Raw genomic sequence first — 27,665 nt, 5'->3', positions numbered from 1 at the left:
GGAAGTTAAAGCTCGGTCGTAAATGGGTCTTCCAAATGAACAATGACCCCAAGCATACTTCCAAAGTTGTGGCAAAATGGCTTAAGTACAACAAAGTCAAGGTATTGGAGTGGCCATCACAAAGCCCTGACCTCAATCCTATGGAAAATGTGTGGGCAGAACTGAAAAAACGTGTGCGAGCAAGGAGGCCTACAAATCTGACCCAGTTACACTGTTACACCAGCTTTGTCAGGATGAATGGGCCCAAATTCACCCAACCTATTGTGGGAAGCTTGTGGAAGGCTACCCGAAATGTTTGGCCCAAGTTAAACAATTTAAAGGCAATGCTACCAAATACTAATTGAGTGCATGTAAACTTCTGACCCACTGGGAAATGGTATAAAAGAAAAGCTGAAATAAATCATTCTCTCTACTATTATTCTGACATTTCACATTCTTAAAATAAAGTGGTGATCCTAACTGACCTAAGACAGGGAATGTTTACGAAAATTAAATGTCAGGAATTGTGAAAACTGAGTTTAAATGTATTTGGATAAGGTGTATGTAAACTTCCGAATTCAACTGTACATTGAAACTTTTGTTTTTATCCCCTGGATTTCTAACCCCTTGATGTTCTTGTTGGATCTTATTTTAATAGCTATTATTGAAATAATAGCCATAATAAATACATATGGAGACAACGGACAGCCTTGTTGTACTCCTCTTAAAAGCGCAATACTTTCTGAGAAGTAACCATTATTTACTATTTTACATCTGGGGTTGCTGTACATAACTTTAACCTAGTGTATAAGAGATTCACCAAAATTAAAGTAATCCAGGTATTTATATATACATTTTTGGCGTACTTCATCAAACGCCTTTTCAAAATCTGCTATGAAGACCAGGCCTGGTATCTTCAAAGTTTCATAATATTCAATTGTGTCAATTGTCGTATATTATCTCTATTTAAAAAAACCTGTCTGATCAGGATGAATAATATCTGGTAAAACCTTTATTCTAAGTGCTATGCATTTCGCCAGGATTTTCACATCGCAACATTGAAGTGTTAGAGGCCTCCAGTTTTTTTAAATGGACTGGATCTTTATATACTTTCCACCTGTGTCCTCTTTTAGTAGTAATGAAATCAGACCTTCTTGTTGAGTACCTGAAAGTCTACCATTTGTATAAGAGTATGTCACGAATCCCACCGAAGGTGGCTCCCCTGCCTGTTCGAGCAGCGCTCGGCGGTCGTCGTCACCGGCCTACTAGCCACCGCTGATCCCTTTTTCCTTTTCAGTTTGTATGGTCTTATTGGTTGCACCTGTTCCCTATTGTGTTTCTTGATTTGTGTTTATTTAAGCCTGTTTAGCCCGCCCAGGTTTGTGCAGGATTAATTTTGCTGTCGTGTATTTTGGATGTGCTGGCTGACGCCTTATTTCTCTCTCCGGACTGTTTGCCCGTTGTTTTGGGTTGGTCATTTGTTTTACGCGCCCGTCTGTTTTGGCGTGACCGGTTTGGGCCGGAAGAAATAAAGACGTTGTACTATTACCTCTGCTCTCTGCGCCTGACTCCAACCACCACTCCTAGTATCCCGTGACAGAGTAATTAAAACATGATAATAATGGATCTTTGAGTACATCAAAAAAGGTCTGATATACCTCTACTGGTATGCCGTCAAGCCCTGGTGTTTTTCCAGAATGAAAAGATTTAATTGCCTCATAATTTCCTTTCTGTAAGTTGGCCTTCACACAGGTCTTTCTGTAAATGTGTTATTTTTACATTATTACTAGGAAAAAAATCCTTACAGTTAACATCATTCAGTGGAAATGGAGGAGACTGAAAACAAAACATATGCTTAAAATATTTTGCTTCCTGGGTAACTCCATCATTTGTAACGAGTTTCTGTAAATTCTTTTTGGTAGAATTTCTATGTTGAAGATTCAAGAAAAATGTGCATTTTTCACAATTTTCCATCCAATTCCCTTTATTTTTGTAATACATTACACTTGATCATTTTTGAATAAGTACCTTCAATTTGTTTTTCCTCTAACCTATTTTGTGCTTCTATAGTACAGTTTCTATTACCATCTGCCTGCGCTGTAGCTTCCTCCATTTCCTTTATTATTCTAATCTCTTTTGACCTAAACTGCTTTTGTTTTAATGATGAGTATTGTATTGAATGGCCTCTAAAAGTATATTTGAAAGTGTCCCATACAATAAGGGGATCTGCTGTACCTATGTTGTACAAAAAAAGTAATTTATGAATTATTTTGTCTTAGTTAAGAACAAATTGTCATCCAATAGGCTTTGATTAAATGTCCAATATCCCCGTCCACATGGAAATTCTGTAAGAGTTATATGGAGGCCAATTAGATGGTGGTCCGATCACATTCGGTCTCCTATTAATACTTGTTTTACTTTTGATGCCAGCAAGAACGAGACTAGGAAGTAATCAAGACGGCTAGCTTGATCAAGCCTCCTCCATGTATATCTCACTAGGTCAGGGTTTTTCAAACTCCATATATCCACTAGTTTTAATGTATCCATGATCTTTGTGATCTCCTTAAGTGCTTGAGGGTGATAGTTTGTAGAGTGATTTCCTTTACGGTCCATTGAGTTACTTAAAATCGTATTATAATCTCCCACCATAATAATAGATTCTTCCATTGCTTGTGAGCTCAATAGATTATTATATATAGTTTCGAACAAGTGTGGATCATCATTATTTGGTCCATATAGATTAATTAGCCAAATCTGTTTTTGGTCCAATAGCATATTTAAAATAATCCACCTTCCTTGCGGATCTGTTTGCACAGTTTGCACAATTGGATCAAAATTTGTATTAATTAGTATAATCACCCCTTTTGAGTTTCTTTGCCCATGACAAAAATATATTTTTCCCTCCCAGTCCTTTTTCCACCCAACCTCATCTATATTTGTAGAATGAGTTTCCTGTAAACAATAGATATCATATTCTTTCTCTTTTAGCCATGTAAAAATGTATCGTCTTTTTTTTATCTGTAAAGCCATTACAATTATAACTTGCTTTACTTATTTTTCCACTTACCATAATGATACCCAAGTTTCAATTAAACTAAAATAAGTCCAACCTTGTTTTAAGTCCACATAGTCCACGGTTCCATACGGCATGAATATAAAAATGTAATAATCTTTTCAAACATTTTTTTATTGTTCATGCAAAAAAAATACAAATAAAATGTTTTTGTAAAAAATGAATGAATCCATATTTGTACGGTGTAATGCGGTACAAATATGTATCCTCAACAGGAGGTAGCTATCACTCACAGCCACGTTGTAATCTTCGAGTCCTTGAACATTTGGTTGTTTACATATAATTTATCCACCACTAGACAAACAGTCTGCTTCTCTGCTCAGAGCCTTTTGAAAGTGGGGTACAGGGCACGTCGTCTCCTCACTATTTCATGAGGAAATTGTTCATTAATAGAGAATGGGGTGTTCTTCAAATCCCTACCCTGTTGTAACAAGGCAATTTTCATTTTGTAGTGGGTTAGCATAGCTACGATCGGGCGGGTCTTCCCACTGCTCTGCCACCGAAACGGTGAGCTCTTTGAAAATCAATTGTTTCCACCTGTTTGTCCGTCATCTTGATTACGTTTCATGAACACTTTTACTTTTTCCTCCGTTGACTGATAGTTTCGTCCTCCTTTATTCCCATTATAACAATATTATTTTTCATACTTCTGCACTTTAGATCAAGTAATTAGGATTTCATTGTTTTATTATAATACCGTAGCCTCTCTGTAGTGTCTTTAAGGGAGTTCATGGTAGTTTTCAATATCTTATTTTCCGCTCGTATTTCTTCCATCATTTTATTACTGTAATCCATTCTTGTTTTTAAGGCCTCAACCTCCCCCAGTAGCCCAGGCAATATATCCAGTTTTTTTTAACTGCTCGCTCATGCTTGTAAGCAATGCTCTGTCTTCTGGAGACATAGTTATAAAAACGTCCCCCTCCAATGTTAAATTAGGAATTTTAAATGCGGCTTTCCTCCTGTTTCCCTCACAGAACTCAAGGAAAAGTCTTCTCTTGTTCGCTTCGATGTATCTGTTTCTTTTCCGAGCATATCAAAATGCTGATCAATAAATAGTTCCAGATTCTTTATATTATCGAGAACGTTTGTTTCGTAGTTATCAGTTAATCCTCAATTTTTGTGGTTAATTCATGGGACAAGCTGTGCCTACCATGCTGCCACCTGCCACATCATGACGTTAGTAACTGTCGATCTGATGTCAAAAAGTGTTTGGTGGTCATAGGAGATAATAGCGTAAACTTTCTGTATAAAACAAGTACGAATAAACACGAAAAATATGAATAAATAGCAAAGTTGATTTGGAGCTCGTAAGACGGCAACCTTCTGCGTCTGCGCCATCTTGAATGACCCCTCTCTCCTGTAACTTCTCCCTGGCTAATACCCAAGACTAGCTAGCATGATACTTGAAACCTATGCTGTCATTTAGTCACAAGATGGGTTTAGAAAATGACATGTTTGTAACCATGAATAACTCAACACAACTGAAAAACACTTCCGTATCCGTTTTTCTACTTATGTCGCTCAAAAAACACTTTTTGTTGATAACTCGGCGAAACACTGTCAGACTGTGCTGTGCTTTTTTGCAGGGAGGTTGTCCTCCGTATTAGGAATGTGCTGGCTTCACTACAACATTTTAGCTTCTGAGCTTGTTACTTTCGCCCCGTGTTACTTTCATCCCGGTTCTCCCCGAGCTAACAGGATCAATGAGCTTGAAATCGATCAGCTCACTGGTGGTGTGTGAGATGAATCCAATCTCTTGTAGCCTCATGGTCTCATTAGCCTGATCCAAGATCTATATTTGTAGTGGATAGACGATATGGTTAATCAGAAAATAGCCTAATTAGTGGGAAGAAAGCATTGTTGTTTAGATGTTATCACATCAAAGCAACTCTACAACTGTTCACCTATTGACTTTGAAGAACATTTGAACATTTACAGCAAATATACGGTGCCTAGTGAGTCTACACACCCCTTGCACTGTTCTTCACATTTTTGCTGCCTTAAAAGTAAATCTAAAACAAGATTCAATTACATTTTCTTTCTACAGATCTACACAACCTACCCCACATCTTCAGAGTGAAATAAAATTATAGAACATTTTTCTAAATGCATCACAAGTGTATCTTGTTATGGGTATGTTTGTCATTGGCAAAGACTACGGAGTGTTTTAGAATAAAAATAAACGAAACCGAGCTAAGCACCGCAAATACTAGAGGAAAACCTGGTTCAGTCGGCTTTCCAACAGACACTGGGAGACAGATTCACCTTTCAGTAGGACAATAACCTAAAACACAAGGCCAAATCTACACTGGAGTTGATTACCAAGACCACATTGAATATTCCTGAGTGGCCTAGTTACAGTTTTGACTTAAATCAGCTTGCAAATCTATGGCAAGACTTGAAAATGGCTTTCTAGCAATGATCAACAACCAACTTGACAGAGCTTGAAGAATTAAAAAAATAATAATGATGTGCAAATATTGTACAGTTCAGGTGTGCAAAGCTCTTAGAGACTCACAGCTGTAATCGCTGCCAAAGGTGATTGTATGTCATTTTCAATAAATTTGCACAAATTTCTAAAATCAAGTTTTCACTTTGTTATTATGAGGTATTGTATGTAGATGGATGTATATATATATATATATTTTTTTTTTATCCATTTTGAATTCAGGCTGTAACAACAGTGTGAAATAAATCAAGGGGTATGAATACTTTCTGAAGGCATTGTTTTTGTCAAAATTGCTCAAGCTCAGTAAATGTGTTTGGGAATCATTGATGGACAGCAATATTCAAAGCTTGTGCCTAATCTTCAAGCAAATTTAAGTTGGGACAGGGACTGGACCACACAGGAACACTCAACACCTTGGTGTGTCTTTGGCATTAACATTTGTGTAATTGTGCCACTGAAAAATAAAACTCTACGTATGATATAAATGGTCAGCAGTGTGTCGCTATCTTCCACACCTAACAAGAGTCCCAAGTTTAGCTCTGATTGAGAAAAATAAACTCAGCTAATAATATATATTAAAATAATACTAACAAACTAATAACTTATCAATAGAATTGTTTTCTAGGTGGACAGCATCAAAGCTAGAGTTGCAAATCCCGAAAGTTCCCAGGTTTCCCAAAAAGTGACCGGAATTTGGGGAAAGTGGACGGAATGTTGCAACTAATTTAAGCTTTTTTATTGATTACTATTTGAATTTCAGTTCACTTCCTGTATTGACTGGACATGAAATGAATTGACTGCAAATGAAATCAAATTGTATTAATCACGTGCCCAATACAACAGGTGTAGACCTTACAATGAAATGCTTACTTACAAGCTCTTTCCCAACGATGCAGCGTTAGATAAGAAAAAAAACACATGAGAAATAAAAACACAAGAATGAAGCTATATACAAGGATTACCAATACCATATCAATGTGCAGGGTTATGTGGTAGATATGAACTTGTTTATTTAATTCTTATTTTACCTGGAAATTTGACTGAGAACAAATTCTCATTTACAGCAACAACCTGGGGAATAGTTACAGGGGAGATTAATGAGCCATTTGGATGCTGGGGCTGATTAGGTGGCCATGAGGGCCAGATCAGGAATTTAACCTGGACTGCAGGGTTAACACCCCTACTCTTAAGATCAGTACCATGGGATCTTTAGTGACCATAGAGAGTCAGGACATCCTACTGCCCTGGGATATTTTTGTTCTTTCACCAGAGGAAAGAGTGCCTTCTACTGGCTCTCCAACACCACTTCCAGCAGCATCTGGTCTCCCATCCAGGGATCAACCAGCAGTGGGCTGCAGGGTGGTATGCTGCTGGCTGCAGGGTTGTATGCTGCTGGCATACCTACATGTAGGCAGGGGTTAAGTGTCTAGGCATCAGGATAGATAATAATAAGAGTACAAAGTAGCAGCATTGTATATGGTGGGTGTATGTATGTGTCAGTGTGTGTGTGTATATGTGTGTTAGCAAAGTATTAATTGATAAACACTGTTTGTGTATTGTATGGTTGCATTCACCCCCAATTCTTACAAGAAATGTAACATGCTTGCTATAGCTGTGCTCTGTTCTTTGGTTCTTTCCCCAGCTCAGGTCAGGATGTCCAGAGAGCTAGTGTAATCATTAACCTGCCAAACCTGGTGCGTCAGAATCCAGCAGAGACCTTCCGACGGGTAGTGCCAAAAGTTCGGGTGGGCCAATTAATCTGTTCTACTCTAAAGCCTAATATTCATATTAACCACTGTACTGTGGTAAAACCAAAATTTTGACTGAATAGAAACATTAACTAATGACAAATGTCCATTAAATTAAAATTATTCCTTTTTGGTGTGTCTTGTGACATGTCCATAGTAACAAATGTTCAATAAACATCTTCACTCCTAACCCTTCCCCACTTTTAACCCCCCCTCGCCCTCTGACACAGGAAGTACTACACGTAGCCGGGGCAGACATGCAGCTAGCGGCGGCAGGCTCCTTCCTGACCTTGCTCCAGGATGACATTGTCCTCATCCAGACGCACACCCACTCCATCCTACAGATCGTTCTACTTAACCTGGACCACCGGGACACAGGTCAGCATGGTTCTTATAAGCATAACATAAGAGATGTCATAAGCAGTCGTGATGATAATAACTTATTACAGGCTACCACAACTGATTCGACAAGACCATGGCAGGAAGTTAAAGTTGTCTTCACCGTGTCATTAGCATGGTATTAGTAAGCCAATAACTTATGCCAAACCAGACTAATTTGACAAAAACCAAGGCGGTAAGGTTTGGCGATGTCAACCTTTGTCCTATCGTGATTATATACCCATGAAACATTGTGATATACAATGGTATAACCCCTATTTGCAAACCCCCCCAAAAAATACAAACCGCAACAACAACAAAAAATCCGCTATAGCGTGAAGTCGAATGATACAACCAATGGTCCCTCTAAGCTGCGCACGTGCGTGGGCGCGCAGCTCACATCTGACTGCCACACAGAAGAAATAGCAGCCCGCGCAGAGATCCACGAGATTGTACTTCCCTCAACTTTCTAGAGTTTTCCCCTTTAGTTAACACTATCAACGTTTTGTTCTACTGTGGGAATTGTGATCTAATCAACGCAATATTATCCACTTTCAATGTAACATTCTGAAACAAAATTAACTATGCAAGACTTGGTATGCAAAACTGACTGTGCAAGAGATTTTCTTGTAGGCAGAGGGCATTGGAGTGGGACTCTATTGCATTGACAGGCACGCTCAGACCTGACTGGTGCACCATAACCAATCAGAGCTGCAGTAGGCCTATATGCAAATAGCCATTGCCATATTTGGATCTGTGCCATTCACTTTGAACTGGACTGGGTTTACTGTAGGCTATTGATATTGTTTGTTCTCATTATTAGTCCCCTGGCTACCTTACGTTTTTAAGCTATTCAAACAACTTTTTGAGATTGAAATCATTGTTTGATTGGGAGAAAGCCATGCATAAGATGAGAAAAGGATAGCATATATGCCAATTTCTCAACCTATCGGATGGAGAGAAAAGGGAATATAGGCTCAGTTTTTTTACACAGCTAGACACAGGATAGTTAAGGAGTGTCTGTTATTTAAAAAATGAATAGGATTGGCTATAGCTAAAAGGGAAATTTAAAAAATGTTCAACTTCATATTCGTCATCTCCAGCACCACCCAACATCAACATAAGTGAAAATGGCACGTTTCTATGTTTTATAGTAGAGGAAGATAAGTGTTTCCAATAACATAATCATCCAATTAGTAGGCAATACCTACAGTTGAAGTTGTAAGTTTACATACCCTTAGGTTGGAGTCATTAAAACTCATTTTTCAACCACTCCACAAATTTCTTGTTAACAACTCCACAAATTTCTTCTTAACAAACTATAGTTTTGACAGGTCGGTTAGGACATCTACTTTGTGCATGACACAAGTAATTTTTCCAACAATTGTTTACAGACAGATTATTTCACTTATAATTCACTGCATCACAATTCCAGTGTGTCAGAAGTTTACATACACTAAGTTGACTGTGCCTTTAAACAGCTTGCAAAATTCCATAAAATGATGTCATGGCTTTAGAAGCTTCTGATAGGCTAATTTACATAATTTGAGTTAATTGGAGGTGTACCTGTGGATGTATTTCAAGGCCTACCTTCAAACTCAGTGCCTCTTTGCTTGACATCATGGGAAAATCAAAAGAAATCAGCCAAGACCTCAGAAAAAAAATTGTAGACTTCCACAAGTCTGGTTCATTCTTGGCTGCAATATCCAAACGCCTGAAGGTACCATGTTCATCTGTACAAACAATAGTATGCAAGTATAAACACAATGGGACCACGCAGTCGTCATACCGCTCAGAAGAGAGATACGTTCTCTCTCCTAGAGATGAACATACTTTGGTGCAAAAAGTGCAAACCAGTCCCAGAACAAAAGCAAAGGACTTTGTGAAGATACTGGAGGAAACAGGTTCAAAAGTATCTATATCCACAGTAAAACGAGTAATATATCGACATAACCTGAAAGGCCGCTCAGCAAGGAAAAAGCCACTGCTACAAAACCGCCATAAAAAAAGCCAGACTACGGATTGCAACTGCACATGGGGACAAAGATTGTACTTTTTTGAGAAATGTCCTCTGTTCTGATGAAACAAAAATAGAACTGTTTGGCCTTAATGATCATCGTTATGTTTGGAGGAAAAAGGGGGAGGCTTGCAAGCCGAAGAACACCATCTCAACCGTGAAGCACGGGGGTGGGAGCATCATGTTTTGGGGTTGCTTTGCTGCAGGAGGGACTTGTGCACTTCACAGACTAGATGGCATCATGAGGATGGAAAATTATGTGGATATATTGAAGCAACATCTCAAGACATCAGTCAGGATGTTCAAAGCTTGGTCACAAATGGGTCTTCCATATGGACAATAACCCCATAATGGCTTAAGGACAACAAAGTCAAGGTGTTGGAGTGGCCATTACAACGCCCTAATCTTATAGAACATTTGTGGGCAGAACTGAAAAAGTGTGTGTGAGCAAGGAGGCCTACAAACCTGACTCAGTTACACCAGCTCTGTCAGGAGGAATGGGCCAAAATTTACCCAACTTATTGTGGGAAGCTTGTGGAAGGCTACCCGAAACGTTTGACCCAAGTTAAACAATTTAAAGACAATGCTACAAATATAATTGAGTGTATGTAAACTTCTGACCCACTGGGAATGTGATGAAAGACATTAAAGCTGAAATAAATAATTATCTCTACTATTATTCTGACATTTCACATTCTTAAAATAAAGTGGTGATCCTAATTGACCTAAGACAGGGAATTTTTACTAGGATTAAATGTCAGGAAATGTGAAAAACTGAGTTTAAATGTATTTGGATAAGGTGTATGTAAACTTCCGACTTCAACTGTATGCATAATTGGTTAAAATAACACGATGCACAGGCCTCCCGAGTGGCGCAGCAGTCTAAGGCACTGCATCACAGTGCTAGCTGTGTCACTACAGATCCTGGTTCGATTCCAGGCTGTGTCGCAGCTGGCCGCGACCGGGAGACCCATGAGGCGGTGCGCAATTGGTCCAGCGTCGTCCGGGTTAGGGGAGGGTTTGGCTGCCGAGGATGTACTTGTCTCATCGCGCTCTAGCGACTCCTGTGGTGGGCCAGGCGCATGCACGCTGACATGGTCACCAGGTGTACGCAGTTTCTTCTGACACATTGGTGCAGCTGGCTTCCGGGTCAAGAAGCAGTGCCGCTTGGTGGGGTCATGTTTCGGAGGACGCACGGCTCTCGACCTTTGCCTCTCCTGAGTCCGTATGGGAGTTGCAGTGATGGAACATGACTGTAACTACCAATTGGGATACCTCGAAATTGGGGTACAAAAATAAATAATAATAATTTCAAATAGAAACATTAAAAAAAATACAATAACAAAAAATATCAGATGATGCATGGATTTCCACCTAAATAGACATACCCAAACGTAAACATTTTTCATGAGGTGGCCATAAACAATAACTGCTACATTTGCATAGTTTTAGAAAGGTCTGGAACTCACATTTCTTGTAAAAATATATGTATATAAATATTAGGAAAATGTGAAGAATCATACATTTTTTTCCTATTGAAGAAAAGTCTTGAAATTACTGAAATCCTTTCTAAATGTAGTAACAATGAAATTATAAATGACTTATAAGAAATGTGATATCTTATACTACGTGTAAAATAAATGTGGTCATACTTAGTACAATATTGGCACTATTTAATATAACTGCAGACGGAGAATTTTCTCCGTCTGCAGTTTTGTCCATCTGTGACCAAGAGAAAGTGGTCTTGTTCAGTTCTATTACTTTATTTACTTATGTTGAGAGCTCTAATTCCTGCTGAGAATATCACAGCGAGATTAAACTAGTATTGTTGCATCCGCTAGATTCTCCCGTTTATTATGCACTATTGCAAGCGAAGCTGTAAGTTTCACAGACACAGGAAATCGTTCCTTTATCTGGATAGGCCCGGAAATGTGACACGTCCCTATGCAAATGTGGGGTCTGATACCTGACACTTCAAGTCAGCCCCGCTGGGAGAGTGGGAGCAGAGAGACGGGGCTTTCTTGTACTATAAGACACATGACCCTACAATGTTCACATAGCGCTTTGTACACCAAAACCGGTCCAGAACCACTCAAAGCCCCCTAAATAGGGGACTTAACATCTAAGCGGTATCATAATAACCAAATGTAGCATTTTAATTGCTGAATATAGAAAGAAGCATGCCAATCTATAGGTCCTGCATAACACCAATTCATTTAAAACTACACCATGTCCAGGCCCGTTGAAATTCTGTTCGGGACAGTCGTTTTTGGCCAACTGGCTCAATTGGCCCAGTAAGAAAAAAGTTAATGTTGCACCCTGAATGTAAACAATGTCATGTTTTGGCAGGACATAAAGCTGGGTATTTTTTATTTGTGTAATGTCTTCCAGTGGCAAATTAAGCCTGTCCAAAATGACATTGCAGAGACTTGTGGGTTGTATAGCTTTGCAGTTTTCCTCTCTTAGCTCAAGATTTAACTTTAGGTTGAACGTTAAGTAACATCCCTTCAAAAGTCTCAAATAGCATGCTTTAAGCTTGTGTACAATTCATGTGGCACCTTACTCGGCAGGAATCAATCTTTACCATTTATTGGCACGAGAGCAACAAGCCTGTTGCTCACTCAGGTTTTCAATTCAGCATCCTACTGTTCCAGGATTACAGTCGATGAAAGCTTCTTCTCACAGATCTGTTCAATGTAGCTGGTGTCTGCCTGGCATTTCGCCCACAGTGTGAGCGAGGGAGTGAATGCAGCAGTTTGAATTCGTGACAGAGCTTAACCGTTGTGACTTACCGTCACTGGTGGGCTGTAGGTTGGCAGGGCATCATACTCTCTGGCACAGGGATGTTCCATTTTGAAACTTCAAAGGCCCTGGCATCATTATTAAACATTGGTAGCAGTTTCTCAGTGTTTTTAAAATGTCAGTTTTTCTCTGTTTCTCTTCGACAGTGGTAAGCAACGCATGGCTGGAAACTTTGCTGTCTGCAATCGATGCTTTACCAAAGGAAACCATCAGACAGGAGGTAACAACAACCTGAAATGTACACTAGCTAACACATTAACGTAACACATACAAGCTCCTGTCTCCTTCCGTGGCCTCCAACTGCTTTTAAATGCTAGTAAAACGAAATGCATGATCTTCAACCGATTGTTGCCCGCACCCGCCCGCCTGACTAGCATCACTACTCTGAACGCTTCTGACTTAGAATATGTGGACAACTACAAATACCTAGGTGTCTGGTTAGACTGTAAACTCTCTTTCCAGATTCACATTAAGCATCTCCAATTCAAAATTAAATCTAGAATCAGCTTCCTATTTCGCAACAAAGCCTCCTTCACTCATGCTGCCAAACATACCCTTGTAAAACTGACTATCCTACTGATCCTTGACATCGGCAATGTCATTTACAAAATATCCTCCAATACTCTACTCAGCAAACTGGATGTAGTCTATCACAGTGGCATCCATTTTGTCACCAAAGCCCCATATACTACCCACCACTGCGACCTGTATGCTCTCGTTGTCTGGCCCTCACTATATATTCGTCGCCAAACCCACTGGCTCCTGGTCATCTATAAGTCTTTTCTAGGTAAAGCCCCGCCTTATCTCAGCTCACTGGTCACCATAGCGCGCTCCAGCAGGTATATTTCACTGGTCATCCCCAAAGCCAACACTTCCTTTGGCCGCCTTTCCTTCCAGTTCTCTGCTGCCAATGACTGGAACGCATTGCAAAAATCACTGAAGCTGGAGTGTTATATCTCCCTCTCTAACTTTAAGCATCAGCTGTCAGATCAGTTTACCGATCACTGTACCTGTACACAGCCAATCTGTAAATAGCACACCCAACTACCTCATCCCCATATTGTTATTTATCCTCTTGCTCTTTTGCACCCCAGTATCTCTACTTGCACATCATCTATCACTCCAGTGTTAATGCTAAATTGTAATTATTTCACCTCTATGGCCTATTTATTGCCTTACCTCCCTACTCTTCTACATTTGCACACACTGTACATAGATTTTTCTATTGTGTTATTGACTGTACGTTTGTTTATGTGTAACTCTGTGTTGTTTTTGTCGCACTGCTTTGCTTTATCTTGGCCAGGTCGCAGTTGTAAATGAGAACTTGTTCTCAACTGGCCTACCTGGTTAAATAAAGGTGAAATAAAATAAAAAATAAATAAAATAATACAGGTAATTATAAAATGAACCAAAGCATATAACAAGCCTTGGCAACCACCTAGGGATGTTAACAGTTAACAATAAATCAGTTCGCCATCTGAAATAAATTTGACCAGTCATGCTTACCGGTCTATACGTTAATTAGCATAATTTGGGGAATTAAATTGGCACATGTGTATTTTCGTTAGTTCGTCATGTATCTATTTATCAGTCGTGCACAGTGCCTAGTTTGAGCGGAATATCACCTGTCGGACAGCGAGAGCGGCATCTTCTCAAACAGCTGGTTGCTACTGGAGTGAAACGTGTTCTTATAAGCCCAGTCATTGCGCAAAAGTTCTAAATGCAATCGCGTGTTAAAAACAGTGTTTTGATGGCAACAATTAAAAAGAGATACAGTTTTTATTTTGAACCGTGTGCTCCATTCACCATTTGTGTGCATAGGCAACACGGTAGGCAGGCTACCTTGCAATCTGAGCTGGAGACCGTATGCATTTTGAAAAAATATACTTAATTGTTTGAAACCTGTATGTTTTACTTCATATTATGAGGTATGTCTTACCTTGCTTCAAAGTAACGTAGCCAAAATCTGACTATGCGCATTTGTGTAGGATAGATTATTGCGCAAGCCCAAACATTATTGTCACGGCTGTCGTCGTCGTCAGACGATATAGCGAAATCATCGTCGGAAAAGGAGGACCAATATGCAGCAGGATCGAGATTGTTCACCTTGAACATTTAATAAACTCAAAATGAACATACAAAAATAACAAAACGAACTCACGATTTACAGACAGTCTTCTCAGGCTCATACACGCTAGACAAGAAACAATCTCCCACAAAAACCTACACCAAACAATTACCCATATATAGGACTCTCAATCAGAGGCAACGAGGAAGCACCTGCCTCCAATCGAGAGTCCCAAACCCCAATCAACCTAACATAGAAATACATTAACCAGACTACACATAGAAATACATAAACATAGACCATAAACCAAAAACCCGGAAATAATAAATCAAACGCCCTTTTACCAAAACACCACCCCGAACCACATAAAACAAATACCCTCTGCCACGTCCTGACCAAACTACAATAACAATTAACCCTTATACTGGCCAGGATTTGACAATTATATTCAGATTAGACTCAGGTTTGTAATGGTGGTTAATTGTCACACTTACTTTTGAATGCTAAAAGTATCTTATATAAAATATATTAATAACCCCAAGCACACATCAAAATCCATAAAGAAATGGTTAATTGACCACAAAATCACAATTCTGAAATGGCCATCTTAGTCTCTGGACTTGAACCCCATTGAAAACCTTATGGTTTGAATTAAAGAGAGCAGTCCATAAGCGCAGACAAAGGATATCAATGATCTGGAAAGATTCTGTATGGAGGAATGAGCCAAGATCCCTCCCAATGTGTTCTTCAGTCTCATAAAACATTTTAGAAAAAGTGCCGTTATCCTCCCAAGTTGAGGTATTGAAAACAGGGATGCCAATAATTTCTGTTTTTGAGAAGATTACTTTTTAACCCTCCCCCCTAAATAATTGTATTTGTATTATTTATTTAATGCAGTATTTTTTGCTCATCTTTATCAAGGGTACCAATCATTTTGTACCTGACTGAATAGTCCTAGGTATATGTTGTTGTTAGGGGGACTTATGGGTCAATTTGTCATATATTTGCTTTTATTACTGTGCAATTTTCCCATTTTGATCCTAATGTCACACATTGGATCAAAATGGATCACACTTTATAGAAATTTTATAGAAAGAACCGTATATGGCATATATAGGGCCGATTTGCATTCAGTTGGTCAACTGACTACTTCCATTTTTGCATCAACTCCCTGGCATTTAGATTTTTTTGTATTTTGTTGCATCTCATTTTATTAATTTAAATGTGTTTCTTGTATGTGTTACTGTAATTCTCCATTCAGCTTGCTTTTTAGTCCGAAACTAGGCTTACTCTGTGTCTGGGAAACCGTCCCATAGTATCTTACCTGAGAATTATGCCAGGCTTCTAAGGAATTTCTGGGCATATTTCTGGGCATTAAAACAGTGCTTTTTCAAAATGCCTTGCTGTGCAAGGTCCATTTGTAAATATGACAAACTCTCTCACAGGGAGATGCCAAGCACCATGTTCATTAGCAATCATTTAACAATAACCCATGTTATGAAATACATTTCTGAAATAAGCCCCTAACGATGCAGATACATCCAGTTTGAGGCAATTGTTTTATACTACCCTGCAGTACAGGTTAGCTTTTTAATGCCCGTGACTGTATAACCATTAGTATATCTTATATGGGGAATTAAGATTGCTTCTAATGGAACAGCGCCATTGGAAGAAACTAAGTTGGCTATCATTTCTCAGTATGACAATACTGTGCCCGACAACTCAAGTCAGCCACAATTACTTGTAAAGAACTAAACTTGGCAACATAATTTAGCATGGTCCCAATGGAGCCCTGGTAAAAAAGTGCACTATAAATGGAATAGGATGTCATTTGGGATGCAACCCATGGCGTCCTTAAACAGGCTGTTCCTTCCCTAACACCCTAATAGCCTGTACCCATTGGTTGATCATGCAGATCCTCAGCCCGCTTGTGTCCAAAGCTCAGCTGTCTCAGTCCCTGCAGGCCCGTTTAGCCAGCTGTCGTATCCTGGGGAAGGTGGCCTGCAAGTTTGAGTCTCCCATGTGAGTTTGTATCCCAGGAGTTTGTATCTTGCTCAATCACCAAACAGAAGGTCTGATGCTTGTTTTTCTACAAGGGAATGTCTTGATTAAATGCTTATTTTTCTGTAAGAAAATGTCTTCATTAAATTAGTAAATAGATGTAGGGGCCATAGATGCTACAGTAGGATTAATTAGTTAATGATAGAAAGTCTAGACCAGGGGTGGGCAAACTTTTTGGCTCTAGGGCCACATCGGGATTTAAAAATTCAGCGAAGAGCCACACATTTGTTCGTCAAAATCAATTTGCTGGCCAAAAAAAGGCCAATTATTTGAAAATATATGTCTACATACTTTCTATCTAGTTTTAGACTTTCAAGTGTGGCCTGTAGTGTTTTTTCAACCCAAAATAATAATTTCTCCTAACAACAATAAAAATATCCCCCACAGGCCACATTTAATTGGCTGGCGAGCCCACCCCTGGCCTGGACGATAGATGTAGGACCCATAGATTCTAGGCTAAATTAGTTACAGTCATTTCACAGCTCATCTGAATTAGTTTCAATTCAATTTGTCTTTTTTAATATCTCGTAGAAAAATCTCTATTGTGCCCTTTGGGACACCTTTCCAATAATCAATCATAATTTGATTTCTCTTGATATGCCCCAAAATTGTGTGAACCCCTTTTGGCAGAGTGAAGAAGGACCTCTTGCCCCTGGTGAGGTCCCTGTGCCAGGACGTGGAGTACGAGGTGCGCTCCTGCATGTGTCGCCAGCTGGAGAACATCGCCAGAGGAATCGGGTAAAAGAAAAGAACAGAGAAGAAAAAAGGAGGAGAATAATCCTTTCAAATAATCTAGAAAACAGCTCTGTGTGGTGTCACATTAAAATCGGAGGAGAGCTCATTGTAATGGTTCGAATGAAATAAATGGAATGGTTTCCATGTGTTTTGTGTTTGATACCTTTCCATTTATTCCATTCCAGCCATTACATTGATCCCCTCCTCTGATTTTTCCACCCACAGACTCCACTGGTAGAAACAGTAAAATTATTCAAACCGAAAGGCATAACGGTTAAATTGAACGGTGTCTTTGAAAAGGCTAAACACACCTTGTTGACCTGAGGAAATAGACCAGTGTCGTGTCTTTGGCATCATTAAAACTGAAGACATGTTTATCAAATAACTCTCTGTAATTATTATTACGCGATTAAACTGATTAATCGTGTAACGGTAATTAACTAGGAAGTTGGGGCATCAAGGAAAATATTCAGATTACAAAGTTATAATTTTCCTAATATAACTTTCAGATATCATAATATCTGATCTATGAGTCTTTTGATTTAATGATGTATTCGTTTACCTCGTCAGTCTCATTCCAAACGTCGTAAATTGTTGGTTATCTGCACGAACCCAGTCTTCACTAAGTCATCCATACTTCAATTGTCTTAAAATCATTTATTTACTAAACTAAGTAATTCACAGAAAGGCATACAAAACAGTAGGATATCGTTACAAAGAAATGGTAGAGGCATGTGCCCTAGTGGGCTAAACCGGCATGGCGGCTTGTTAAACAAAAGGGGAGTGTTGGTCAGCTGAGAAGACACTACAGAGTTGATAAATATTAATAATTGAAATGCTATCCTTTGCACATGAACGCTCACTCATTCGGAAACAATTGCAATCAATATATATATTTACGCTCAGTGTGTCGTCGGGATCTTTGTTGGAAAGGTCGTTCTGTTGGAGAGTTCTCTCTCTCTCTCTCTCTCTCTCTCTTGGTTAGAATGGATCTTTCAAAGCGACATTCGTTCATGTCGTTATAGAATGGATGTTTCCTCAGTCTTCGCGTTCAATGATACCGAATTCCTAGCTGCAGACTACATTTTTTACATTTTAGTCATTTAGCAGACGCTCTTATCCAGAGCGACTTACAGTAGTGAATGCATACATTTCTTATTTTTTTGTGCTGGCCCCCCGTGGGAATCGAACCCACAGCCCTGGCGTTGCACACACCATGCTCTACCAACTGAGTTACAGGGAAGGCTGTAATTAATATCAAAGACTTGTTCTTATTCTGTATCGATAGTCTAATAGTTTAACCACGTGGTATGGTCAAAGTTCAGTAGAGGGATGCATGGTCAAACCTATTAGCCAACTCGTAATGGAGTGGAGGCCTGGTCTAAGGAAAGAAACCCTGGGTGGGTTTATATACTGAACGTAGAAAAGGCTGTCACATGACGCCTTGTCCTGTCTGTGTCCCTGGGGGCGTGCCAAGGACTTGGTGAAACTTCAAACAGAAAATACAATTCTCTCACATTAACATCTTACAAGCATCCCAACATATTCCAAATAGCTTTATCCTTATTAATGCATTTCTCACAACTGAGGCTACTATATAAACAGGTAATGTGACCGTATTGTCTCTCATGAGTTTCACAAAATTGTACCAAACGGACCAGTTCGTAGCTGGATTCTTCACCGATCTTTTATACCTTTTATACCTACGACCGCTCTCACTGAGCCTGGTGCCAGAAGTATAGAGGTTGGGGGATGGTGCATAGAAAAGGCCTGGTACAGAGGGAGGGGGGTCAACTGTGCTCGCTGTACCCAAAGAGAGCAACGTCATGACACCAGTATGCGAGACTAAATACTCCTGAACTTTAGTTTGAATACAAAAACAATTCTTAGAAGCTTTGCTTTCAGTTGAAGCTTATGTGTTGGGTGTGGGGGTCTTTTTTCCTATCATGAACCTCCAACAGATGACTGTAAACGCAGGCTTATCGCAGCCCCCCCTTCCCCGTTGCCCACCCTAAGCTGAGCAGAATGTCAATGATAGAAGGCACACTGCAGAGGGTCTGCAATCCATTCCTCTCTGTGGTAGAGGATCAGTCAGGGTCGTGTTAATTAGGGCAATCAACAGAAAACATTGGACAAAACCAGATCGTCCCTCCATGTTTCATTCAGTTTTCTTCTGTTTGGCGCCTAATAAACATGGCCCAGTTGCCCAGAGCTCCCGCAGATTCAGTTTGCCTCTCTCCATGGAACGCAGCAGAAACACTGTGTCCCAAATGGCACCCTATTCCCTATATAGCGCACTACTTTTGAGCAGAGCACTATGGGCCCCCACTATGGGCACTTTATAGGGAATAGGGTGTCATTTGACAATCACACACTATCAACCCTGATAGACTGCAGCAGCCCCCTGGGAACAACCGGCCCATTCAAGAAAAAAGATTTATTAACCTCTATGGGCTAGGTGGGACGCTTGCGTCCCACCTACTCAACAGCCAGTGTAATCCCGTGGCGCGTTATTCAAATTCCTCAAAAATGCAAAAACTTCAATTTTTCAAACATATGACTATTTTACACCATTTTAAAGATAAGACTCTCGTTAATCTAACCACACTGTCCAATTTCAAAAAGGCTTTACAACGCAAGCAAAACATTAGATTATGTCAGCAGAGTACCCAGCCAGAAATAATCAGACACCCATTTTTCAAGCTAGCATATAATGTCACATAAACCCAAACCACAGCTAAATGTAGCACTAACCTTTGATGATCTTCATCAGATGACAACCCTAGGACATTATGTTATACAATACATGCATGTTTTGTTCAATCAAGTTCATATTTATATCAAAAACCAGCTTTTTACATTAGCATGTGACTAGCATGTGACTAGCATTCCCACCGAACACTGCCGGTGAATTTACTAAATTACTCACGATAAACGTTCACAAAAAGCATAACAATTATTTTAAGAATTATAGATACAGAACTCCTCTATGCACTCGATATGTCCGATTTTAAAATAGCTTTTCGGTGAAAGCACATTTTGCAATATTCTCAGTAGATAGCCCGGCATCACAGGGCTAGCTATTTAGACACCCAGCAAGTTTAGCACTCATCAAAGTCAGATTTACTATAAGAAAAATGTTATTACCTTTGCTGTCTTCGTCAGAATGCACTCCCAGGACTTCTACTTCAATAACAAATGTTGGTTTGGTTCAAAATAATCCATAGTTATATCCAAACAGCGGCGTTTTGTTCGTGCGTTCAAGACACTATCCGAAAGGGTAAATAAGGGTGACGAGCATGGCGCAATTCGTGACAAAAAAATTCTAAATATTCCATTACCGTACTTCGAAGCATGTCAACCGCTGTTTAAAATAAATTTTTATGCAATTTTTCTCATAAAAAAGCGATAATATTCCGACCGGGAATCTGCGTTTAGGTAAACAGATGAAAGAAAACAAAGCATTCGGTCGACTCGGGCACGCGCCTAAGCCCATAGTACTCTGATCGGCCACTTGCCAAAAGCGATAATGTGTTTCAGCCAGAGGCTGCCTCGATATCGTTCAGCTTTTTCCACTCTGAGAGCCTATGGGAGCCGTAGGAAGTGTCACGTTATTGCAAAGATCCTCAGTCTTCAATAAAAAGAGCCAAGATGAAACACAACTTGTCAGACAGGCCACTTCCTGCATGGAATCTTCTCAGGTTTTGGCCTGCCATATGAGTTCTGTTATGCTCACAGACACCATTCAAACAGTTTTAGAAACTTTAGGGTGTTTTCTATCCAAAGCCAATAATTATATGCATATTGTAGTTACTGGGCAGGAGTAGTAACCAGATTAAATCGGGTACGTTTTTTATCCGGCCGTGTCAATACTGCCCCCTAGCCCTAACAGGTTAAATGTTGCCCAGTTACCCGTGTAGTAAATGCTTTATTTTGCAATCAGGAAAGTGGCAGGGGGAAGGTAGTGCTTACTTTGGTATTAATGCTTAGTGGCACTACAACTAATGGATACATATTGAACAAATCGAGAAATTCACAGGACGGCACACTACTGGGAATCCTAAGTGTGCAGTATACTCTTTGGGCCGGTTTCTCAGACACAGATTAAGCCTAGTCCTGGACAAAAAGCACTTTCAATGGAGAATCTTCATTGAACATACTTTTAAGTAGAGGTCGACCGATTAATCGGAATGGCCGATTAATTAGGGCCGATTTCAAGTTTTCATAACAATCGGTAATTGGTATTTTTGGCCACCGATTTGCCTTTTTTTTATATATATATATATAAATAATTACAACTTTATTTAATTAGGCAAGTCAGATTAAGAACACATTCTTATTTTCAATGACGTCCTAGGAACGGGGGTTAATTGCCTTGTTCAGGGGGGATTCGGGCATTAGTTTTTGCAACCTTCTGGTTACTAGTCAAACGCTCTAACCACCTGCCTTACATTGCACTCCACGAGGAGCCTGCATGGCAGGCTGACTACCTGTTACGCGAGGGCAGCAAGAAGCCAAGGTAAGTTGCTAGCTAGCATTAAACTTATCTTATAAAAAACTATCAATCTTAACATAATCACTAGTTAACTACACATGGTTGATGATATTACTAGTTTATCTAACGTGTCCTGCGTTGCATATAATCGATGCGGTGCCTGTTAATTTCTCATCGAATCACAGCCTACTTTGACAAACGGGTGATGATTTAGCAAGCGCATTTGCGAAAAAAGCACTGTCGTTGCACCAATGTACCTAACCATAAACATCAATGCCTTTCTTTAAAATCAATACACAAGTATATATTTTTAAACCTGCATATTTAGTTACTATTGCCTGCTAACATGAAATTGTTTCACTGCTCTTGCGTTCATTGCCTGGCGCGTTGCAAACTAATTTGCCAGAATTTTACGTAATTATGACATAACATTGAAGGTTGTGCAATGTAACAGGAATATTTAGACTTAGGGATGCCACCCGTTTGGTAAAATACAGATCGGTTCCGTATTTCACTGAAAGAAAAAAAAAACGTTTTGTTTTCGAGATGATAGTTTCCGGATTCGACCATATTAATGACCTAAGGCTTGTATTTCTGTGTGTTTATTATATTATAATTACGTCTATGATTTGATAGAGCAGTCTGACTGAGCGGTGGTAGGCACCAGCAGGCTCGTAAGCATTCATTCAAACAGCACTTTCGTGCGTTTTGCCAGCAGCTTTTGCAATGCATTGCGCTATTTATGACTTCAAGCCTGTCAACTCCCAAGATTAGGCTGGTGTAACCGATGTGAAATGGCTAGCTAGTTAGCCGGGTGCGCGCTAATAGCGTTTCAAACGTCACTCGCTCTGAGACTTGGAGTAGTTGTTCCCCTTGCTCTGCATGGGTAACGCTGCTTCAAGGGTGGCTGTTGTCGATGTGTTCCTGGTTCGAGCCCAGGTAGGAGCGAGGAGAGGGACGGAAGCTAAACTTTTACACTGGCAATACTAAAGTGCCTATATGAACATCCAATAGTCAAAGGTATATGAAATACAAATCGTATAGAGAGAAATAGTCCTATAATTCCTGTAATAGCTACAACCTAAAACTTCTTACTTGGAAATATTGAAGACTCATGTTAAAAGGAACCACCAGCTTTCATATGTTCCCATGTTCTGAGCAAGGCACTTAAACGTTAACTTTCTTACATGGCACATATTGCACTTTTACTTTCTTCTCCAACACTTTGTTTTTGCATTATTTAAACCAAATTGAACATGTTTCATTATTTATTTGAGGCTAAATTGATTTTATTGATGTATTATATTAAGTTAAAATAAGTGTTCATTCAGTATTGTTGTAATTGTCATTATTACAAATAAATAAAACAAATCGGCCGATTAATTGGTATCAGATTTTTTTGGTCCTCCAATAATCGGCATCGGCGTTGAAAAATCATAATCGGTCGACCTCTACTTTTAAGTCCAGGACTATGCTTAATCCGATGTCTAGGAAACCGGCCCCTAGAGTGCATCTCAGTATCATTTGTCTTATCGTCTCCCCTTTCCTGTTATTTTATTATGTCCTATTTCTTATCCCCATCATCATAGAGATGTTCTCCTTCGATAACATATATAGATATTGGTCCATTAGTTGAATAGAAAATCTTTGAGCTACTGACAGGTGCAATGGATTGAAACACCAACACTAATTGGTGCACAGAAACAAATTACCTGATGCTTTGAATGGATCTTTTCGTGTTTTGTTCATTAGTCCATCAAACTTTAACAAAATACTAAAATATTATTTTTGTGTGAACTATCCCTTTAACAGTGCTACATTAATACAGTATGTGCTAGGGTTATTTACTGTCAAACCCACTGTTGAATATTGGTATTGGGAGTATTGCAGGCAACCAACTGTGCAACAGTGAGTTATCAGAATATGTATTTTGTCAGAGGGTGAGTGACTTATTAAGGAGAAGGTGTATTATGTGTCAGTCACCAACACAACCCTGTAACCTTTTTTAATATATTTTTTTATTTATTTCACCTTTATTTAACCAGGTAGGCAAGTTGAGAACAAGTTCTCATTTACAATTGCGACCTGGCCAAGATAAAGCAAAGCAGTTCGACAACACAGAGTTACACATGGAGTAAAACAAACATACAGTCAATAATACAGTAGAAAAAAATATGTCTATATACAATGTGAGCAAATGAGGTGAGATAAGGGAGGTAAAGGCAAAAAAAGGCCATGGTGGCAAAGTAAATACAATATAGCAAGTAAAACACTGGAATGGTAGATTTGTAGTAGAAGAAAGTGCAAAGTAGAAATAGAAATAATGGGTTGCAAAGGAGCAAAATAAATAAAATAAATTAATACAGTAGGGGAAGAGGTAGTTGTTTGGGCTAAATTATAGATGGGCTATGTACAGGTGCAGTGATCTGTGAGCTGCTCTGACAGCTGGTGCTTAAAGCTAGTGAGGGAGATAAGCGTTTCCAGTTTCAGAGATTTTTGTAGTTCGTTCCAATCATTGGCAGCAGAGAACTGGAAGGAGAGACGGCCAAAGGAGGAATTGGCTTTGGGGGTGACCAGTGAGATATACCTGCTGGAGCGCGTGCTACAGGTGGGTGCTGCTATGGTGACCAGTGAGCGGAGATAAGGGGGGACTTTACCTAGCAGGGTCTTGTAGATGACCTGGAGCCAGTGGGTTTGGTGACGATTATGAAGCGAAGGCCAGCCAGCGAGAGCATACAGGTCGCAGTGGTGGGTAGTATATGGGGCTTTGGTGACAAAACGGATGGCACTGTGATAGACTGCATCCAGTTTGTTGAGTAGGGTATTGGAGGCTATTTTGTAAATGACATCGCCGAAGTCGAGGATCGGTAGGATGGTCAGTTTTATGAGGGTATGTTTGGCAGCATGAGTGAAGGATGCTTTGTTGCGAAATAGGAAGCCAATTCTAGATTTAACTTTGGATTGGAGATGTTTGATGTGAGTCTGGAAGGAGAGTTTATGATACTTGATACATGATACTTTGTGTAACTTGACTCTCTTGTCATCCTTCATTGATCTTTTGGATGCAGTTATTGAAATGTTCTGTTTTACATTGCCAATGTTGGGGGAGGGAGATTTTATTCTTCTTAGCTCCTACACTTCGGGATAGCCTAGTTCACAATGAAATAGTATCATGTTTCCATACATCAGCAGTGGTCTTAAACTAAAGTCAAGTCCATTTCCTTTTTTTGACTTGTTGGATAACAGGCATATATAAACACAGCAAATAGGCAGTGACTCATGTTCGTAGCATTCATAGTGATAGTATTGTTTTTACAAAAGAGATGCAGCAAAAAATGACAGCTCTGCACGCTAAAATAAATTAAATTGGCATACAGACTCGGTATCTCAATGTGAATGGCATCAGCATGCTTGTATTTGGAATTGTATTTTTGTCAACCTTATTTTTTATATACATTTATTATCTATTGACAGTTAAGTATATGAATATGAAAAAAGGGGAGAAAACAACTAAAGAAAGATAAATAATAATTAAAGAATTAGGTTGCGTTAAATTGAGAGCACAGGGAAGATCATCTTCCAGAATGATTTTACCCCCGGGCTTTCCCACATCATATGGATTAAGGTACCTTGGGTGTCATTAGAGCATAGAGTACAATTGGGTGATGGTTTGGCTTTAATGTAATAGAATTTCCGGGGAGTAAAGTACATTCTGTGAACAAAATTAAAGTGAATAATTTGGTGATTTGGATTTCTGGAAGATAGAGATATATTGTGCCATATTGTTTGCCAATTAAGAACATTGTTGGATGTTTGTAGATCTTTTTTCCACAATTTGTCAATTGAAAGCGGCTTGGATGAGGACTTTACTAGACGGGAATTCATTTCAGAGACGAGACCTCTTTTTCCAAGCAGTACCTTATGAAAGGGATGAAGGTGAGGCTTTGTTTTCCAAGATACCCCATGAGCGTGCATAGCAAAACGTAATTGTAAGTAGAAAAGTAATGAGGTGCCAGGCAGGTTGTACTTTTGTTGAATATCTTGGAATGCACAGAGACTGTCATGCCACATGGGAAATAAGATGGGGCACCCTCCAAATTTGGAGACCAAGATTATGGAAAATTGGTGATTGGAGGTACCAGTTCAGTGTGATTCCACATATTTTTTCAGTTAGACGCCAGAAATGAAGTGAGAAATAATAGAGCCGAATCTTAATTTAGATTGTTTCAGAGCTATGTTGGAATAGATAAGGTTTTGTAATCTGTGTTGGTGAACACATTTTTATTGTATTGGATGCCATGACAAGCAAGTTTCTGGATTTAGCCAAGTAGTGAGAATGCAGAGAAAATGACCAAGAGTACCATTGGAAGTTTGGGAGGCTTTTGTCTCTGTAATATGGAGAGTTTAATTCTTGTTTCATTGTTCGTCCAGATACATTTTGAGATTAGGGGGTGCATTTTCTTCCAGTGGCCATCAGGTGGTGCTACAAGGAGCATTGGACTTTTTTATGACAAAATGGTAGAACCTGCCCCAGGCCTGTTGGATTGCTCAGAGGGGTATACTACAAAGCAGGTGTGAGGAGTTGGTGAGGTAACTTTGATCAACTCTGAGTTCAACTCGGGATAACCGGTCATACGAAAGTGGCTCACCTTTTAGCCAGGTAAATTTCTATGGTAATTCATTATTCAGAACTAACCTGCTCTGGGGGAGGCTAACTCACAGGTAACTCCACTGAAATGACTGAGCCAATATGTTGAGGACTAATGAAATAATATTCCCTCCCTCTTGCAAAGATTGCGTCATCATCCCCTTCATTTGAGGAGACAATTGATTAAAAAATGTTTAAGAAATGTATAATGTTAAAATATATGACATATACAGTTGAAGTCGGATGTTTACATACACCTTAGCCAAATACATTTAAGCTCAGTTTTTCACAATTCCTGACATTTAATCCTAGTAAAAATACCCTGTCTTAGGTCAGTTAGGATCACCACTTTATTTTAAGAACGAAATGTCAGAATAATAGTAGAGAGAATGATTTATTTCAGCTTTTATTTCTTTCATCACATTCCCAGTGGGTCAGAAGTTTACATACCCTCAATTAGTATTTGGTTGCATTGCCTTTAAATTGTTTAACTTGGGTCAAACGTTTCAGGGTAGCCTTCCACAAGCTTCCCACAATAAGTTGGGTAAATTCCTCCTGACAGAGCTGGTGTAACTGAGTCAGGTTTGTAGGCTTCCTTGCTCGCACACGCTTTTTCAGTTCTGCCCACAAACTTTCTGTGGGATTGAGGTCAGGGCTTTGTGATGGCCACTCCAATACCTTGACTTTGTTGTCCTTAAGCCATTTTGCCACAACTTTGGAAGTATGCTTGGGGTCATTGTCCATATGGAAGACCCATTTGCGATCAAGCTTTAACTTCCTGACTGATGTCTTGAGATGTTGCTTGAATATATCCACACAATTGTCATTCCTCATGAAGCCATCTATTTTGTGAAGTGCACCAGTCCCTCCTGCAGCAAAGCACCCCCACAACATGATGCTGCCACCCCCGAGCTTCACGGTTGGGGTGGTGTTCTTCGGCTTGCAAGCCTCCCTCTTTTTCCTCCAAATATAACGATGGTCATTATGGCCAAACAGTTCTATTTTTGTTTCTTCAGTCCAGAGGACATTTCTCCAAAAAGTATGATCTTTGTCCCCATGTGCAGTTGCAAACCGTAGTCTGGTTTTTTTATGGCGGTTTTGGAGCAGTGGCTTCTTCCTTGCTGAGTGGCCTTTCAGGTTATGTCGATATATAACTCGTTCTACTGTGGATATAGATACTTTTGTACCCGTTTCCTCCAGCATCTTCACAAG

General features: G+C 39.5%; 1 protein-coding gene across 5 annotated transcripts in view; it reads left to right on the top strand.

Moving 5' to 3' along the window:
* Positions 1-27,665, top strand: part of ppp4r4 (protein phosphatase 4, regulatory subunit 4) — a 143,964-nt gene that overhangs the window by 55,474 nt on the left and 60,825 nt on the right. For all 5 annotated transcript variants that reach the window (XM_014145076.2, XM_014145077.2, XM_014145079.2 and 2 more), the window contains 5 exons: positions 7,144-7,246; positions 7,480-7,627; positions 12,593-12,666; positions 16,430-16,536; positions 17,206-17,313. In XM_014145076.2, coding sequence (XP_014000551.2) covers positions 7,144-7,246; positions 7,480-7,627; positions 12,593-12,666; positions 16,430-16,536; positions 17,206-17,313 — 540 coding nt within the window. The remainder of the gene's footprint in view (positions 1-7,143; positions 7,247-7,479; positions 7,628-12,592; positions 12,667-16,429; positions 16,537-17,205; positions 17,314-27,665) is intronic.

The sequence above is a fragment of the Salmo salar genome, chromosome ssa15 (assembly GCF_905237065.1).
Source record: "Salmo salar chromosome ssa15, Ssal_v3.1, whole genome shotgun sequence".
Lineage (NCBI taxonomy): Eukaryota > Metazoa > Chordata > Actinopteri > Salmoniformes > Salmonidae > Salmo > Salmo salar.
The sequence above is the reverse complement of the archived record's forward strand: the minus strand, read 5'-3'. Positions and strand labels throughout refer to the sequence as shown.